This window comes from Aegilops tauschii, chromosome 7, assembly GCF_002575655.3.
Source record: "Aegilops tauschii subsp. strangulata cultivar AL8/78 chromosome 7, Aet v6.0, whole genome shotgun sequence".
Taxonomy (NCBI): domain Eukaryota; kingdom Viridiplantae; phylum Streptophyta; class Magnoliopsida; order Poales; family Poaceae; genus Aegilops; species Aegilops tauschii.
The window spans coordinates 607,193,771-607,212,309 of record NC_053041.3 but is presented as its reverse complement, the minus strand read 5'-3'; the positions used below and the strand labels follow the sequence as shown (position 1 = coordinate 607,212,309).

The 18,539-nt window shown below is 45.8% G+C and overlaps 1 protein-coding gene and 1 long non-coding RNA gene across 2 annotated transcripts; one reads left to right on the top strand and one right to left on the bottom strand.

Moving 5' to 3' along the window:
• Positions 1-3,027: 3,027 nt before the first annotated feature.
• On the bottom strand, positions 3,028-3,555 carry LOC109767431 (uncharacterized). The gene is made up of 3 exons (XR_006667149.2): positions 3,496-3,555; positions 3,345-3,423; positions 3,028-3,145 (listed from the first exon to the last, which is right to left on the bottom strand). It is a non-coding gene; the product is annotated as an uncharacterized lncRNA (long non-coding RNA).
• Positions 3,556-4,590: 1,035 nt separating this feature from the next.
• On the top strand, positions 4,591-12,270 carry LOC109767428 (uncharacterized). The gene is made up of 13 exons (XM_073504547.1): positions 4,591-4,648; positions 4,792-4,815; positions 4,927-5,049; positions 5,336-5,599; positions 5,712-5,807; positions 6,096-6,359; positions 6,440-6,616; positions 6,732-6,887; positions 7,159-7,275; positions 7,722-7,814; positions 7,914-8,631; positions 8,737-8,834; positions 8,921-12,270. The coding sequence occupies exons 1-13, from the start codon at positions 4,591-4,593 to the stop codon at positions 12,268-12,270; spliced, it is 5,538 nt and encodes a 1,845-aa protein (XP_073360648.1).
• The last annotated feature ends 6,269 nt before the right edge of the window (positions 12,271-18,539 follow it).

Sequence of the window (18,539 nt, the reverse complement as noted above, 5' to 3'; positions counted from 1 at the left end):
TTGCCAACGACTGCACGTGCCAAAAAGATATTTCGTGGGCAACTAGCTAGAGGAATAAGGAAATGCACGCATATGCGTATCTACGACCAATGAAAGAGGTGAGCTATCTCAAAAACAATGAACAATAGAAAATTGGGAAAGAGGCGCACTATGTCAATAAGATTATTTTGTGGGCAACTCCCGAAGCACGCATATGTGTACACGACCAACGAAAGAGGCACATTATACCAATATAAGAGATTTCGTGGGCAAGGCAACTAGCCGGGGATGATTAAGGAAAAGCATGCATCACGCTTCGGTGATCTTCACTTCATCATATACCCCCTCTGTTTGAAAATGCTTGTCAAAAAAATAAATGTACCTAAATGTATTTTAATTCTAAATATGTTTATTTTTATTCATTTCAGCAATCCGGACGGAGAGAATACGTCGTAACCCCATTTTTGTATGTTTTTCCGGCAAGAGACCGAGCGCTCGTCCGGTTTCAGGCAATTGTGCAGTTTCTTACATTTTTTAGGTGAATTTCTTACGTTGTTTGAGTCACGGGGAGCCACTAGTTAACGAGCGCTCCTTCGGGAGCCTCGCAACGATCAGCGCCACTTGGCGCGCTCTCAGCCATTCGCCACGTGTCGCATTCTGGGCGCTCCCTTCGGATTTAGTTTTTTTTTTATTTTTCCGCACGCGTTTTCGGCTATTCAAACGGTTTTTTTCCGAGCTTTTTCGACATTTTGGTTTTTCACCAGTGCTCTGATTCCAAAAATGCACCCCGGAGTGCCCACCAATGGGGCCAGCTATAGCAAGCACAACATCCTAAGAGCATCTCCAACAAGCACGCGGAATAAGCCGCGCGCTAGATAAATCTCCCATTTGGCACGCGAGGGGCCGTTTGGCGCGCTCCAGCCGGCGCCGCGTGCGCGGGAAAAAGCGGCATCGCGCGCGGCAGTTTTGGCGTTTGTTGTCCAGCGCGCAGAATAAAAGCCACGCGCATGCGCCCACCAACCGCCACCCTTTGCCTCCCGTCGCGCCTTCTTCCTCACCTGTTTCGGTGCCCCGTCGCCGCCGCGCTTTCTCCCCCACCTCTTCCAGCACCCCGCCGCCGCTGCGCCTTCTCCCCCCGCCTCCAGCGTGCAGCCATGCCGCCACGCCTCCGGAGCAGCTCTGGCTTTCGCGGCGTTCACCTCCGCCACTCCAGTGTGTATTGCGCGGAGATCCGCTCCGGCGATACACGCCTTGGGCTCAGAACGTTCGAGACCGCCCACGAGGCCACCCGCACATATGACGCGGCTGCGTGGTGCCTCGGAAGGCCACGGGCGCAGATGAATTTCTCCGACGTGCGGATGCGCGAGCAGGTGCAGGAACTCGCGCCTCCCCCGCGACTAATCTCCGAGGAGGATCGCCGCGTCCAATGGAGGCGGTAGCGCCACCTCCTCATTGTCGAGGCGGATGAGCACACCATGGCGGTGTGGCGCGAGCGCTTCCCGCACGACGTTGTCACCGAGAATGAGTTCTGGGCGCACAGGAGGGCAGAGTGAGCCGCGCGTCTGGCGGACAAGCGTGCGCGGAAGGCACTGGCGGAAGGCCAATGCGAGCTAGGACCTGCGTCGACGCGGGACGAGGAAAATCCTTAGTGGGTCGACGCATTTATGTTGTCCGACTACACCACCGAGGAGGACGAGTTTGTCTAGTTTTATTTTCATCGTTTTATCTAGTTTAAGCATCATTTTATCTAGTTCTATTTGCATTGTATGAATTAGCTTGGGGTGTGGGCCTTGAATTATGCTATGAACTTGAACCATGTGTTGTTTCGTATTTTTTCGTATGTGTTGTTTCAATTATTTTCCAAGCACCGGCTGGTCGTGCGTGCTGGATTTTGCAGCGCTAGCTGACGCAAGGCCGGTGCACGAAAATTTGCAGCGCCTGAAAAAGCAACCACCTCTCCCGCGCATGAAAACACTATCTCGTCGTTGTAAAAATCTTTTAGCGCGCCGCGCAACCGCCCTTCTGTTGGAGATGCTCTAACGAAGCACCGGTCCGCAACCCCGGTGTCGAGCAGCTGACGCCTACAAAAATGGCGCGCCTTAGGCCTGTCATTGGGGGAGGCTTGAAGAGAGATGGACGAGCTTGCGGAAGAGAAACTCGTGACAATATGGCTGCGACCGATGCATGAAACTACGGAGAGATGTGTGGAGTGCCATGGGGCGTCTGGTTTCTTCTTCTAGCAATCAACGTTAATTGGATGTAGTTTGGCTTTACGGACCGATATCTCTACTCCTAATGGAGCAGTTGGTGAATAGTCCGCGTGGTTTATTTTCGCTGGTTTATTTTCGTCATCCCCAACCACCGTTTTTTTTTCGTCATCATCCCATCTGTGCCAAAAAACCTTTGCCAGAAAAACCCGCTCGCCCAGAGCAGATCGATCTCCGCCGCCGACCAGACCTTCGAACGCCCGATCTCACCCCATCGCACCCCCGATCCACCCCTACTCCCCCTCCCCGGCCGATCCATTCCGGTGCCGCGGCCGATCCACCCCTACGCCCCCTCCGCGGCCGATCGAAACCTTCGCCGCCGCGCTTGCAGGAGGCGGCTATCTGCTGTGGGATCGGGCGAGGTGACGGGGCCGCGATCCCGATAAAGATACGCCGGCGATCACGACCCGGATCCGACGGCGACCCCCTTCTGGACACGCACAGGGTCTCGACAGGCGCTGCTCCCCTTTCAGTAGTAAGTAATGCAAGTTCATACACAATTGTACCCTTCTGGACACGCACAGGGTCTCGACAGGCGCAGCTCCCCTTTCAGTAGTAAGTAACGCAAGTTCATACACAATAGTTATTACACAAGGTCATACAGAAAATCATATCAGGAGTCGGCAACTTGAAGGACGTGGACTGGGAGACCGAGACGCTCAGGATCGGCCGGCGATCCGCTTCTGGACGCGCCCAGAATCCAACTTCTGCTGTACGACCCCGCGTGTCGTGTTCGCCGGAGAGATGCCTTAGCCAGCTTCCATTTGCAATGACACAACACAGTTTCCTTTGTTCAAGCCCTATGGCTTACCATTTACGCCATTGGGAATCTTCCTGAAATCATCAGAACCGAAAGCTTTCTGAGTGGAATTGAAGGTGCAATGATCAGTTCCCACAAGCTGCATAGGAACAAAGAACAGTTCGGTGCTTATTCAAGGGATGTTTCCATCTCCATAGTAGACAATGTACAAACAATATTTTCAGAAAATAATATTCCTTTTATAATTTACCGCCTCGAACAATCTTCAAGCAGAGGCTAAACACCAGCTTGAAGCGCTTTATTTTAAGGAAACCAACTTCTGAATTCAGGCGTGTCACCTGTAATATTCCTGATGAAAGAGCAGCTTGAAGTGCTTTATTATGCCCTGCTTCCCGGATTGGAGGACTCATCACATACCTAGAAGCAAGATATGAAATAAGAGGAACCACAGCTACATAAACATTTACTAATTGTGTGTGTTCTATTTACTTTGAAGCAGTTGCAAAGTCAGGATCCCAAAGCCAATAATCATCAAGGACTAACCCAGATACCACAGGTTCCCCGATGACTCTCTGACCTGCAAAGTTTGAGCTTACATCAACTTACAGTTTGTTTCACAATTTGACACGCGTTGAAAATTTAAATCAACTTAGTACTTAGATTTGGGGTATTATCAATCCCGTGGGACCACTTAGTTCTGAAGCCCCAACAAGTTATTCTGGGACCGACCCAGTCCTGGTTTTTTTTGTACAAAGCCGAAACTAGCCAATGTTCTGAAAGTAAATGTTCATAAAATAACTCTGTCTTAATTTGCATTGATGAGGAACTTGTTTGAACCAAATGGCCAGGCACCATACCTTCTCTTTTAGCCTTGGCAATCTCTTCCGTTGCATCAGTACTCATCACATGAACAACATATAACGGTGTATTGACGAATTTTGCTAATCAAATTGCCCGTGAAGTTGCCTCGCCTTCCAACTGCAGAAAAGAAGAGAAAATTTGGCACAGAGGATGTTCGTCATGAACAGAATAGTCCAAGAATGCAGAAGAGAGTATGCACCCACCATGTTCCTTGACCATCACTTCCATTTCCCTCGAAACCTCATCATTCCACTTGGTAATGGCCATGTGAAATCCATAGTCCATAGCAGCCTTTTCTGCTTTGTGTTTGTAGGATTCCAAGCCCGCAGTCAAGTTCCCGTTCACTGGAATGACAAAGTCGATGTGCATAGAGTAGCTTAGGAGCTGTTTACGCATGTTGCTGAACATGTTTAGTCGCTGTACATGTTTGCATAACTGATTGTGCTGCTTTTACTTACTTTGATTGCTTGGTTGTGTGGCTTGTTCTGCTTACTTTGCACTGCCAAGAAGCAGCCTGTCTAATAAGCATAGTCTCCAAGTTGTCTCCAAGTTCACGAACGAAAGTGCATGAAACATAACAATTAAGAATCAGTCTGTTTACATAAAACCTCCCAACTCGGAGGCCAGGAGTTGGATCCTGGGCGCGTCCAGAAGGGGATAACAAAATAAATGATTGACGGTAGACAACTTCAGTATGAAACATAACAAAATAAGATCATTAAGATGGTAGACAACTACAGCTCACAAGCCATTGTTAATAGTATGAATTCTTTGCTTGTAGGTAAGTATGGGGAATCCACAAAGCAAATCTGCGGAACATACAACAGCGTCAGGTGTACCTAGAGGTAAATCTTTGACTAAAAAACTTGCCGCACATCTCAAGCTACATCCCGATTGTGATTTCCTTAAATGACGTTGTTTCAGATAATTTGGATTGGACAAATGATGGTGAGAACAACCTGAGTACCCCATTTATGACAGTTGGATTGTCAATTTACCATGATTTAATACTATTTATTTATCGAATTGATCTCGCTTACTTGTATGAATGACACTCAGATGGGCTGACACTTGAACCGTCTGGACAACCGGTTCTTCCGGATATTGAACTTGTGGGTACTGAAGGTGTAGGATATCAGATGGCTGGGACAAACGTCGTTGATAATCACCCTATTAGTCCAGGTATGAGGATGTGCGGATAGAGTACTCATCATTTTATTCTCTTATGTATGAACCATGCTCCAGGCCACTCGATACCTGAACAGACCACAGACCCGGTTGTTCCCCAACCCACTGATGGTGATATCACATGTGTTTAGCGGCCTCCCGATCTGAACTCAGGTGAGCAAAAAACATATTGAAAAGGAGACCCGGCAATCTCGGTTATTTATCATGCTTATAGAGGTTGTGTTGCAGACATTCAAGAACAGTCTAAGAACAATAACATTTAGCTTTTGTTTTGTTCCAGATGTTCTTGATGTGTGTCCTATTGATGGAGGAATACACCTGTACACTATGTCAACTGCTCAAGATTTATCCCAAACCATTTCAACATCCGAGCACATGACTACAGGATCTTTCGAGAATATCACCAAACAAACTAAAAAAGGTATCTTATCTGATGAAAAAAGGGAGCAGATAAATGCCAAGAGGCGAGCTAATTATCGGCGGAAGAAAGAGGAGGAAGCAAAGAAACTTCAGCATGAAAGTCAAGCTTACCTTTCAACATCCGGTATAATTGTTTGATTTTTAATGAAAATAATGTGCATTCCTGCTTTGACTACTCTCACAGCTTGCTGCATCTATTATTAGACCGTCTATTTACTTGTATGAACCAATTTCAGATCAGTCCATCACTGAACAGACCGCAGTTGTTGTTGTTCCTCAACCCACTGATGGTGATGTCACATGTGTACCGCGGCCTTCCGAACTGAACTCAGGTTAGTATAAAACATAATCAGTACTCTCTACTCTTCGGATAGCACTAAACCGACCCGTTATGACCACTATCGGTTATTTTTACATCAAGCGGGCAACCCGGCAACCTCATCAACGTTTGTGTCTCTCAGTTGTCTCACTGACGAGTTAGCCGCAGCCGTAGCACAAAGTGTAAATGGTATTACAAGATTCGTCTTTCGTTGTGAACCGTATCTATCTTATAGAGGTTGTGTTGCAGATGTTCATTAACATACTAAGTACATTATCATTTTGGTTTGGTTTTTTTCCAGAGGCTCTAGATTTGACTCATATGTATGGAGGAAATCACGTAAACATCAATGCAACTCCTCAAGTTTTACCACAATCCGGTTCAACATCCAAGCACATGACTACAGGATCTGTCGTGCGTGTCTCCAAACCATCTAAGAAAGTTATCTTGTCTGATGAAAAAAGGGAGCAGATAAACGCCAAGAGGCGAGCTGCTTATCGGAGGAAAAAAGAGGAGGAAGCAGAAAAAGTACAACATGGAAGTCAACCTGACCTTTCAATATCTGGTATGATTGTTTGATTTTAAATCAAAACAATGTACATTCCTGCATTCACTACTCTCACACCTTCATGCATCTATTACTAGATGACAAGAAAGAGCTAATAAATGCGCGGAGGCGGGCAACGTATCTTAAGAACAAGGAAAATGTTGACATTAACAAGGAACAGATGAAAGCTCCGTTGGTAGATGGTTATCGAAGAAAATATGATGACGCCGCCGGCAAGCATCTCCTTCAAAATATGCCTGCCGTTGACATGTCGGGTACGACTATTTCTATATTACAGGCCAAACGTCTATTGAATATACTCCCTTTGTTCATAACAGTATGATTATTATCTGAGAATCCGTGAGTATGACACCTGCAACCATATTGCAGGTATGCAAAATGTTCCACGGAGCGCTCTCGGTGATATCACTAATGGGGTACAAGCTCACCCTATGCTCCTTGCCGACAAAAATAGCCAGATCAAGGCTCAAGGGCGAGCTACCGTGAAGCACAAAGATGATAACCTTCCTGCCCTTACAATATCAGGTTAGAATGCTTTTTGATTCAGCTGCCTCTTGATAGTATATATATTCCTAATGTTTCTAGATACAAGTGTTTAATAAGTTATCTTGGAAAACAAGCTTATCAAACTCATTGTTTTCTCGTCCTCTCCTTTGACTTTTGATTAGACAATAATACCTTGTGAAAATGGACGGAAGGAGTCAGCTGATATGACCTACATAATATGCTGGTACCTTTTGTATCAATGATCAATTAATGCAGTACTGATTAGCGTTTTACACTGTTGTATAACCAGCCGGCCCAAATAGGTCCAGCTATACGTCATTGTCACAAGATGAGGCGGTATTGCCTCATACCAATACAATCAGTACAGCTGTCATTCATGATAACCAACTACCTAGAAAGCAGCGTGGTAAGCAACACATAACTTGCTTAACTCCTGATCAAATGGAGCAAACAAACGCGTGGAGGCGAGCAACATATCCGAAACATCTAGAGCACGGAACTATCGATCTTGAAGAAAAAAATACCACGCTGCGAGAATGGAGGGCATGCAGCAAAGAGAAGGGGGAGTTAAGTGCAAAAAGAAAGGCAACTTATGCGGCAAAGAAGCACACCCCGTGCAAAGAATCCCTCGCACTGCCACGTCCAGACCTAGCAAACTTATCCCACGCAACACCCCTCTCTCGGGCCGCCCAAGGTGATTCATCTGATGGCGACCTGACGACAATCATGCCGAATTTCATTGTTGGTACCAATGGTATGATAATTCTATTGTCACATTGTTGTGCTCATTCTCACCAACCCTCATCTGACATGACGTTGTCTATTGTCACATTCGCCATGGAGATAATGCAGACGAAATCGATGGGTTCCGAGACTGCATCACTGGCGATGAGACGACACCATGCGACTTTATGGATGAGGAGTACTACATGTTTCGCGACGAAGGTATGGTCAACTATAATCTATGAATTTGTGGGGCTTTATCATAATTATAGTTAGTAGTAATTAATGTTTTGAACATCATGTTTCAACAAATGCACGTAGGATACGATAATGACACCTTGGAGGATGAAGAGGAAGCGATCATGTCGTCTGCTATACCTAGCGAGGTTGATCCATTAGACTTTGTCTACACAAACATCCCAGACACGACTCACATCCTGAAGCTCGACGCAAACTGCAAACACTGCAAGGCAAAAAAAATTGTGTCTGAGACTGACGGCTTCTGCTGTCGCAATGGCCAGATTGAACTTAAACAACCTGAGCCAATCCCAGAGCTGATGAGGCTATGGTCAAGCATGGATGCAGATTCTAGACATTTTCGGGAAAACATACGCTTCTTCAACGGGCATTTCGCCTTCACAACCCTTGGCGTCAGCCTTGATGAGAACTACACAAACATGAAGTCTGGGGTGTACACATTCCGGGCACACGGCACCATCTACCACAATGTGCATTCGTTCGGGCCTAGCTCCCGTCCTGAGCATCTGCAGTTATACTTCTATGATGATGACCCAACCATCACTCATCGTAAGGCGGCCACCAAGCAATTAGACCAAGATGTCGTGAAGAAGTTAGTAGACATACTCAAAGAAAACCCGTACTCCCAGCAATTTAGGAGTTTGGATGCACACAAGGACAACCTCGATGATTACAGGATAGACCTAAACACCGATAAAAGGCTTGACCAAAGAAGATATAACAGACCGTTGTCATCTGAGGTCGCTGCAATTTGGGTTGAGGGCAACGACCTAGCAAAAAGGTTTGACCGGAGGATAACACTTTGTGGTAATAACAACGAAAGGCACAGTATACGTGTGACCTCCGGAGCATATGACCCTTTGTCTTATCCCCTATTCTATCCAAGGGGAGAACTAGGTTGGCATCCAAAGCTACCTAAACGTAATGTTCCTTTGGAGGTTGTACTAAATCCTCAACTGGTCCATGATGATGATGAGGATGCAGGTATGCCGTCTGCGTCCCATTTTGCTACAAATAATATTTTGTTTGTCGATTATATCCTCATTTTTATGGTACTAAATCATGTGTAGAGGGCAACATCAGGTTGTGCGTCTTTGTCAGAGACTACTACTGTTACATGCTGCAGACACGGCATGCGATCTTTAATCCCATACTCTGTGGAGCACGCCTCTTGCAGCAATGGGCCGTCGACATGTACGTCAAGATTGAAAGTTGTCGGTTAAGGTGGTACAGGAAGAACCAGACACAGATTCGTGCCGACTTGTATAAAGGAGTTGTTAATGCGATCACATCGGGGGAGAGACGAGCAAGCGCTGTTGGGGTAAGAATAGTTCTCCCTGGAACATACCCTGGTGGCGACCGCGACATGAAGAAGAGGCATATGGATGCCATGGCAATTGTACATACATACGGGAAGCCTGACATCTTCTTGACCATGACTTGCAATACAAAATGGGAAGAGATAACGAATGAGTTGCTGCCTGGTCAGACGGCGCAAGACCGACCTGATATTGTGGCTCGCGTGTTCTTTGGCAAACTAGAGGCTATGAAGGACATGTTGTTCAAGAAGCACATCCTGGGTGTTGTCGTCGCATATGTATATGTTGTCGAGTTTCAAAAAAGGGGCCTCCCACAGGCACATTTTCTGTTGATCATGGACTCAACATATAAGCTTATCGTCCCCGAGCAGTATGACCGACTCATTTCCGCAGAGCTCCCAGACAAGCATAAGTATCCGGAATTGTATGCAATGGTGGTAAAACATATGATGCACGGACCATGCGGTGCTCTAAACCCGAAGAATGTTTGCATGCAAGAAAACGGATGCAAGTGCAGATACCTGCGGTCGTTCAATGAAAACACAGCACAGGGGAAGGACTCGTACCCAGTTTATCGACGTAGAGACGATGGTAGGCGTGCTAAGGTCCGAGGGAAGATGTTGGACAACAGATGGGTTGTGCCTTATAACCCATACCTTCTGCGAATGTTCAATTGCCACATCAACATTGAGGTCTGCTCGAGCATAAAGGCCGTCAAATATCTTTACAAGTACATTTACAAGGGCCATGATAAGGCTTCTTTCAACATCGACCAGCCCGACGCCGATGGTAACATTGATGAGATCAAGAGATACGTTGACGCAAGGTGGATCACCCCTCCGGAGGCTATGTGGAGGATATTTGGCTTTCCACTTTGCGCCAACTACCCTCCTATCTTACAGTTGCCTCTTCATCTCCCGAATATGCACAGGGTCGCATTCAATGCCCAGGCTGACTTGAAAAATGTTGTCGCCTTAGAAAATATTTCAAAATCCATGTTAACGGAGTATTTCAAGGCTAACCAGGAACACCCTCGGGCTAGAAATATATTGTACAAGGATTTTCCCGGAAGCTTCACGTGGCAGAAGAAAAAGAAGTTTTGGAAGCCGCGGGTCGAGCGTTTTCAAATAGGTCGCATCGTGTCTGCCAATCCTGCCGAGGGGGACCGATACTATCTGCGTGTGTTGCTAAACCATGTTACGGGCAAAACATCCTTTGACGACTTGCTCACCGTGGACGGCGTGCTATGTGGGAGCTTTAGAGAGGCTGCTGAAAGGTTGGGACTCATCGAGGCAGACAACACGCTCGACGACTGTCTTACTGAGGCTGAGCAGTGGGCGATGCCATGTTCTCTTAGGAGGCTCTTCGCAACCATCTTGGTGCACTGCGAGCCAGGCGACGTGCGTGGTTTATGGGATAGGCACCTCGAGCCTATGTCAGATGACTATCGTCGATCACGCACGTCCCCTGACGAGGTGGAGCAGATGGTGTTGCTAGACATTAGGGGTATGTTGCAGTCCATGGGTAAAGATATTGTTGATTTCGCTCTTCCGAGCATAGATGATGCGTTTGACCCAACCGAGGGCGAGGCAAGAGAGGTCATCGAGGAAACAACCGTTGAGTTTGACATGGATGACACTAAGTTGGTATCTTCACTGAACTTGGAACAAAGGGCCGCATACGACGAGATACTAACGGCTGTTGAACGCGGTGATGGGAGTGTATTCTTTCTTGATGGCCCTGGAGGTACAGGGAAGACCTTCCTATACAGGGCGATGCTTGCCAAGGTGAGGAGCCAAGGCAAGATTGGTATCGCTACCGCGACGTCGGGCGTCGCCGCTTCTATCATGCCTGGCGGCAGGACTGCCCACTCGAGGTTCAAGATCCCATTGAGTTGCGATGATGGAGCCTCGTGCAGCTTCACCAAGCAGAGTGGGACCGCCAAGCTCCTAAGGATGGCCTCATTGATAATATGGGACGAGGCCAGCATGACGAAGCGACAAGCGGTAGAGGCATTGGACAACAGCATGCGCGACATCATGGGAATACGTGACCGACCCTTTGGAGGAAAGACTGTTGTTTTTGGTGGGGACTTTTGGCAGGTGCTTCCGGTCGTCAGAAGGGGGTCGCGGGGCCAGATAATTGATGCAACCCTCCGAAGTTCTCATCTGTGGAAGTGTATGCGGCAGCTTCGGCTCATTACCAACATGAGGGCTCATAATGACACGTGGTTTGCAGATTACTTGCTAAGGGTCGGCAATGGCACTGAGGATGTAGACGATCAAGGCAACATACTACTCCCTGAAGATATTTGTCTGCCGTCTACAGGCGAGGTTGACGACCTGGAGAAACTTATTGACCACGTGTTTCCGAGTCTAGATGACAACATGTCTGATTCCAATTACATGACATCTCGAGCAAACCTTTCCACGACAAACGACAATGTCGACAAGATAAACATCCGCATGATAGACCGTTTTCATGGAGATGAAGTAATCTACCATAGCTTTGACATTGCAGAGGACGACCCATATGGCTACTACGCTCAGGAGTTTCTTAATGGATTGACTACTAATGGTCTTCCTCTGCATGCACTCAAGCTAAAGTTGAACTGCCTTGTCATACTTCTAAGGAACATTGATCCAGCTAATGGACCGTGTAATGGCACTAGGCTTGTTGTAAGAGGTTTTGAGAGGAACACCATTGATGCAGAAATCGTGATTGGTCAACACGCTGGCAGGAGGGTCTTCCTTCCTCGAATACCTCTCTGCCCATCTGAAAACGACATGTTTCCGTTCAAGTTTAAGAGAAAGCAATTTCCTATAAGGCTTAGCTTTGCTATGACCATTAACAAGGCTCAAGGGCAGACCATACCGATAGTTGGTGTCTACCTACCCAATCCCGTGTTCTCTCATGGTCAGCTCTATGTTGCTTTGTCTCGAGCCACCGCGAAGAGAAACATAAAGATACTCATTCAGAAGGAGAAGCCGAAGGAGAAGGCCAACAAGCTAAAGGACAATCCAAAGAAGCGAAAAAGACCGACTGTGTCCTTACTGACCTCGATGAAGAACATCGTCTACAAGGAAGTCCTTACAGGCTGAAGTTTGGTCTTAATAGACTAGCAGGTTTAGTAATGACAGAGCATTTACTCTTGCGATGGTCAAGATATGCTGAATTTCGTTTCTTTTACATATATTTTTTTATTTGGTATTTTTATATTTGGATGTATACAACATCATCGCTGATATAGATTTTCTACAAGCATACTTTTTCATGTGTAATATGTGATTCAGATATAGTGATTGGCAGGATAAAGACCTGGAACATCCAATGAAACTATTGTATTATGGCAAATTAACATATCTGTTCTTATTATTTTGGTATTTTGATAGTATGTTTGAATGTAAGTTTATGGACGTCCTTATGATCCTCTACAATCATCTGCTAGGTCAGAACTATAATATTCTGATTGGTCTGAATTATAAGACCAACACACGCAGGAGGGAAGTTTGTGAAGCTTGTGAATATATATTTTGCATATGTACTACAAATAAATAATAAAAAGCTAGCCTGCGTACATGCGAATAAGTTTATATGCCCGTGCGACTTTGAAAAAATGTGACAACTGACATGTCTGATTGCTGAAGTGTACAATATTTGGAAAAAAATTAGAATACTTGATACTTTCACGTATCTAAACTAATTATTTAACAGTTCAGTTCAGGTTACATATTATTTTATTGCATTGGTTCATTTACCATCATGAATTTACTGTGGATCTGTAATAGTTCAGACCTAAAATATTTGTATGTATACACCATCATCGCTGATATAGATTTTCTACAAGCGTAATTTTTCTTAACGAATGATGCCGCTGATGTGTTACTTCTGCTAATGCATAAACAGATAGTGCATGTGTGTAATACCGTTGCTGCTAATGCATACGCATAAATACACAAATTTGTGTTGTTTCCTAGCTATGGGAGCGTGTACTTCTACTACTATTTCTCATATGTACGTATGTATGTTATACAGATTGTTGTGATGAAAAAGAATAATAAATATGATCTTTTGCAATGCTGTGTTGGACTGAATGATTTGTAGTCCAATTATATTTTTTGATATACATGAGGTATTACACATGAAATGCAAGAAAGAGTTGTAAGCTGATCTCAATAGGTTTCCTTTTATTTATTTCCTTAATTCATGTTTATTTTTTGATGTTCTCTTTCCTGTTTGAACAAGGAAATATAAGTAAATGTTACAGCTGGCACAAACTTGAATGAAGTGTTAATGCATTTGAAGAAAACAGTATCCAACATAGTTTTAAAAAAAATCCCGTGTATAAGGAAATTTTAGAAGTGTTTTTCAAAAATGTACAATACGTGCATGTTAACTATTTTATTTGCTTCCTTTTAAAAAAATTCCTAATCGGTTTATCACACATGAAATCTTAAGACAGGTTATCTTTTTTGTCTTGTAATAATATAGTAGGTTCTACTCACCGAATCACAAAATTGATCCCATTAATTAATATTTGATTGTGACCAAATCGGTCGATTTGTTTACCGATTTCGTATTCAGAGCTTCCTAGAAACGCTTATATATAGATCAACCGTTCCAGCGACCTTACCAGACCTCTCCATCCTCCTCTCACATGGCGTCATCCAACAGTTCAATTCACATGCTTCGTTGGCAGGAAGAAGGAAGTGAAGATTTCGGTGAACTGGAAGATCATGACGGCGCTACGCCGATGCGTCCCTTTGGTAAGGGTAACACACCAAAGCCAAAAAGGCTTAGGATGCATAATCACATCGAGCCTATTAACCTGCCTATTAGTAGTAGATATCCCGTTACGAAAGACGATAGGAAAGAAGGTTTGGGGGACGGTTGGGGTACTAGCAACGATCAAATTATGCAGGCAACCAAGGAGAGCAACAAGCTGATGCAAACTCTCATAAAGAAGATCATGTTGGAAATATGCCCTAGAGGCAATAATAAATGGTTATTATTATATTTCTTTGTTCATGGTAATTGTCTATTATTCATGCTATAATTGTATTGTCCGGAAATCGTAATACATGTGTGAATACATAGACCACAAAGTGTCCCTAGTAAGCCTCTAGTTGACTAGCTCGTTGATCAACAGATAGTCATGGTTTCCTGACTATGGACATTGGATGTCATTCATAACGGGATCACATCATTAGGAGAATGATGTGATGGACAAGACCCAATCCTAAGCATAGCATAAAAGATCGTGTAGTTTTGTTTGCTAGAGCATTTCCAATGTCAAGTATCTTTTCCTTAGACCATGAGATTGTGCAACTCCCGGATACCGTAGGAGTGCTTTGGGTGTGCCAAACGTCACAACGTAACTGGGTGACTATAAAGGTGCACTACGGGTATCTCCGAAAGTGTCTGTTGGGTTGGCACAGATCGAGACTGGGATTTGTCACTCCGTGTGACAGAGAGGTATCTCTGGGCCCACTCGGTAATGCATCATCATAATGAGCTCAATGTGACTAAGGCGTTAGTCACGGGATCATGCATTGCGGTACGAGTAAAGAGACTTGCCGGTAACGAGATTGAACAAGGTATTGGGATACCGACGATCGAATCTCGGGCAAGTAACATACCGATTGACAAAGGGAATTGCATACGGATTGATTGAATCCTCGACACCGTGGTTCATCCGATGAGATCATCGTGGAACATGTGGGAGCCAACATGGGTATCCAGATCCCGCTGTTGGTTATTGACCGGAGAGGCGTCTCGGTCATGTCTGCATGTCTCCCGAACCCGTAGGGTCTACACACTTAAGGTCCGGTGACGCTAGGGTTGTAGAGATATATGTATGCGGAAACCCGAAAGTTGTTTGGAGTCCCAGATGAGATCCCGGACGTCACGAGAGGTTCCGGAATGGTCCGGAGGTGAATAATTATATATAGGAAGTCCAGTTTCGGCCACCGGGAAAGTTTCGGGGGTTACCGGTATTGTACCGGGACCACCGGAAGGGTCCCGGGGGTCCACCGGGTGGGGCCACCTATCCCGGAGGGCCCCGTGGGCTGAAAGTGGAAGGGAACCAGCCCTTAGTGGGCTGGGGCGCCCCCCTTGGGCCTCCCCCCATGCGCCTAGGGTTAGGAACCCTAGGGGGAGCTTCCCCCTTGCCTTGGGGGGCAAGGCAACCCCTTCCCCCCTTGGCCGCCGCCCCCCTTGGAGATCCCATCTCCCAGGGCCGGCGCACCCTCCCAGGGGCCTATATAAAGGGGGGAGGGAGGGCAGCAACCTACAGCTTTGGGCGCCTCCCTCCTCCCCTGCAACACCTCTCTCTCTCTCTCGCAGAAGCTCGGCGAAGCCCTGCCGGAGACCCGCTACATCCACCACCACGCCGTCGTGCTGTTGGATCTCCATCAACCTCTCCTTCCCCCTTGCTGGATCAAGAAGGAGGAGACGTCGCTGCACCGTACATGTGTTGAACGCGGAGGTGCCGTCCGTTCGGCACTCGGTCATCGGTGATTTGGATCACGGCGAGTACGACTCCGTCATCCACGTTCATTGGAACGCTTCCGCTCGCGATCTACAAGGGTATGTAGATGCACTCCCTTCCCCTCGTTGCTAGTACACTCCATAGATGCATCTTGGTGAGCGTAGGAAAATTTTAAAATTATGCTACGATTCCCAGCAGTGGTATCAGAGCCAGGTTTATGCGTAGTTGCTATGCACGAGTAGAACACAAAGCAGTTGTGGGCGTTGAGTTTGCCAATTCTTCTTGCCGCTACTAGTCTTTTCTTGTTTCGGCGGTATTGTAGGATGAAGCGGCCCGGACCGACCTTACACGTACACTTACGTGAGACAGGTTCCACCGACTGACATGCACTAGATGCATAAGGTGGCTAGCGGGTGTCTGACTCTCCTACTTTAGTCGGAACGGATTCGATGAAAAGGGTCCTTATGAAGGGTAAATAGAAATTGTCAAATCACGTTGTGGTCATACGTAGGTAAGAAACGTTCTTGCTAGAAACCTACAAACCACGTAAAAACTTGAAAAAATAATTAGAGGACGTCTAACTTGTTTTTGCAGCAAGTGCTATGTGATGTGATATGGCCAGAAGATGTGATGTATGAGATTGATCATATTCTTGTAATAGGAATCACGACTTGCATGTCGATGAGTATGACAACCGGCAGGAGCCATAGGAGTTGTCTTTATTATTTTGTATGACCTGCGTGTCATTGAATAACGCCATGTAAATTACTTTACTTTATTGCTAAACGCGTTAGCCATAGAAGTAGAAGTAATCGTTGGCGTGACGACTTCATGAAGACACAATGATGGAGATCATGATGATGGAGATCATGGTGTCATGCCGGTGACGAAGATGATCATGGTGCCCCGAAGATGGAGATCAAAGGAGCATAATGATATTGGCCATATCATGTCACTATTTGATTGCATGTGATGTTTATCATGTTTTTGCATCTTATTTGCTTAGAACGACGGTAGTAAGTAAGATGATCCCTTATGATAATTTCAAGAAAGTGTTCACCCTAACTGTGCACCGTTGCGAAGGTTCGTTGTTTCGAAGCACCACGTGATGATCGGGTGTGATAGATTCTAACTTTCGAATACAACGGGTGTTGACGAGCCTAGCATGTACAGACATGGCCTCGGAACACACGCAATACACTTAGGTTGACTTGACGAGCCTAGCATGTACAGACATGGCCTCGGAACACGGAGGACCGAAAGGTCGAGCATGAGTCGTATAGAAGATACGATCAACATGGAGATGTTCACCGATCTTGACTAGTCCGTCTCACGTGATGATCGGACACGGCCTAGTTAAAGTCGGATCATGTTTCACTTAGATGACGAGAGGGATGTCTATCTGAGTGGGAGTTCATTAAATAATTTGATTAGATGAACTCAATTATCATGAACTTAGTCTAAAATCTTTACACTATGTCTTGTAGATCAAATGGCCAACGTTGTCCTCAATTTCAACGCGTTCCTAGAGAAAACCAAGCTGAAAGATGATGGCAGCAACTATACGGACTGGGTCCGGAACCTGAGGCTCATCCTCATAGTAGCCAAGAAAGATTATGTCTTAGAAGCACCGCTAGGTGATGCACCAATCCCATAGAACCAAGACGTTATGAACGCTTGGCAATCACCTGCTGATGATTACTCCCTCGTTCAGTGCGGCATGCTTTACAGCCTAGAACCGGGTCTCCAAAAGCGTTTTGAGAAACATGGAGCATATGAGATGTTCGAGGAGCTGAAACTAGTTTTCCAAGCTCATGCCCGGGTCGAGAGATATGATGTCTCCGACAAGTTCTTCATCTGTAAAATGGAGGAGAACAGTTCTGTTAGTGAGCACATACTCAGAATGTCTGGGTTGCACAACCGCTTGTCTCAGCTGGGAGTTAATCTCCCGGATGACGCGGTCATTGACAGAATCCTCCAGTCGCTTCCACCAAGCTACAAGAGCTTTGTGATGAACTACAATATGCAGGGGATGGAAAACACCATTCCCGAGGTATATTCAATGCTGAAATCAGCGGAAGGGGAGATCAGAAAAGAACATCAAGTGTTGATGGTGAATAAAACCACTAAGTTCAAGAAGGGCAAGGGTAAGAAGAACTTCAAGAAGGACGGCAAGGGAGTTGCCGCGCTCGGTAAGCCAGTTACTGGGAAGAAGTCAAGGAATGGACCCAAGCCCGGGACTGAGTGCTTTTATTGCAAGGGAAGTGGTCACTGGAAACGCAACTGCCCCAAATATTTAGCGGACAAGAAGAAGTCCGGCAACACCCAAGGTATATGTGATATACAAGTAATTGATGTGTACCTTACCAGTACTCGTAGTAGCTCCTGGGTATTTGATACCGGTGCGGTTGCTCATATTTGTAACTCAAAGCAGGAACTACGGAATAAACGGAGACTGGCAAAGGACGAGGTGACGATGCGCGTCGGGAATGGTTCCAAGGTCGATGTGATCGCCGTCGGCACGCTACCTCTGCATCTCCCTACGGGATTAGTTTTAAACCTCAATAATTGTTATTTAGTGCCAGCTTTGAGCATGAACATTGTATCTGGATCTCGTTTAATTCGAGATGGCTACTCATTTAAATCCGAGAATAATGGTTGTTCTATTTATTTGAGAGATATGTTTTATGGTCATGCCCCGCTGGTCAATGGTTTATTTTTGATGAATCTCGAATGTGATGTTACACATGTTCATAGTGTGAATACCAAAAGATGTAAAGTTGATAACGATAGTCCCACATACTTGTGGCACTGCCGCCTTGGTCACATTGCTATCAAGCGCATGAAGAAGCTCCATGCAGATGGACTTTTGGAGTCTCT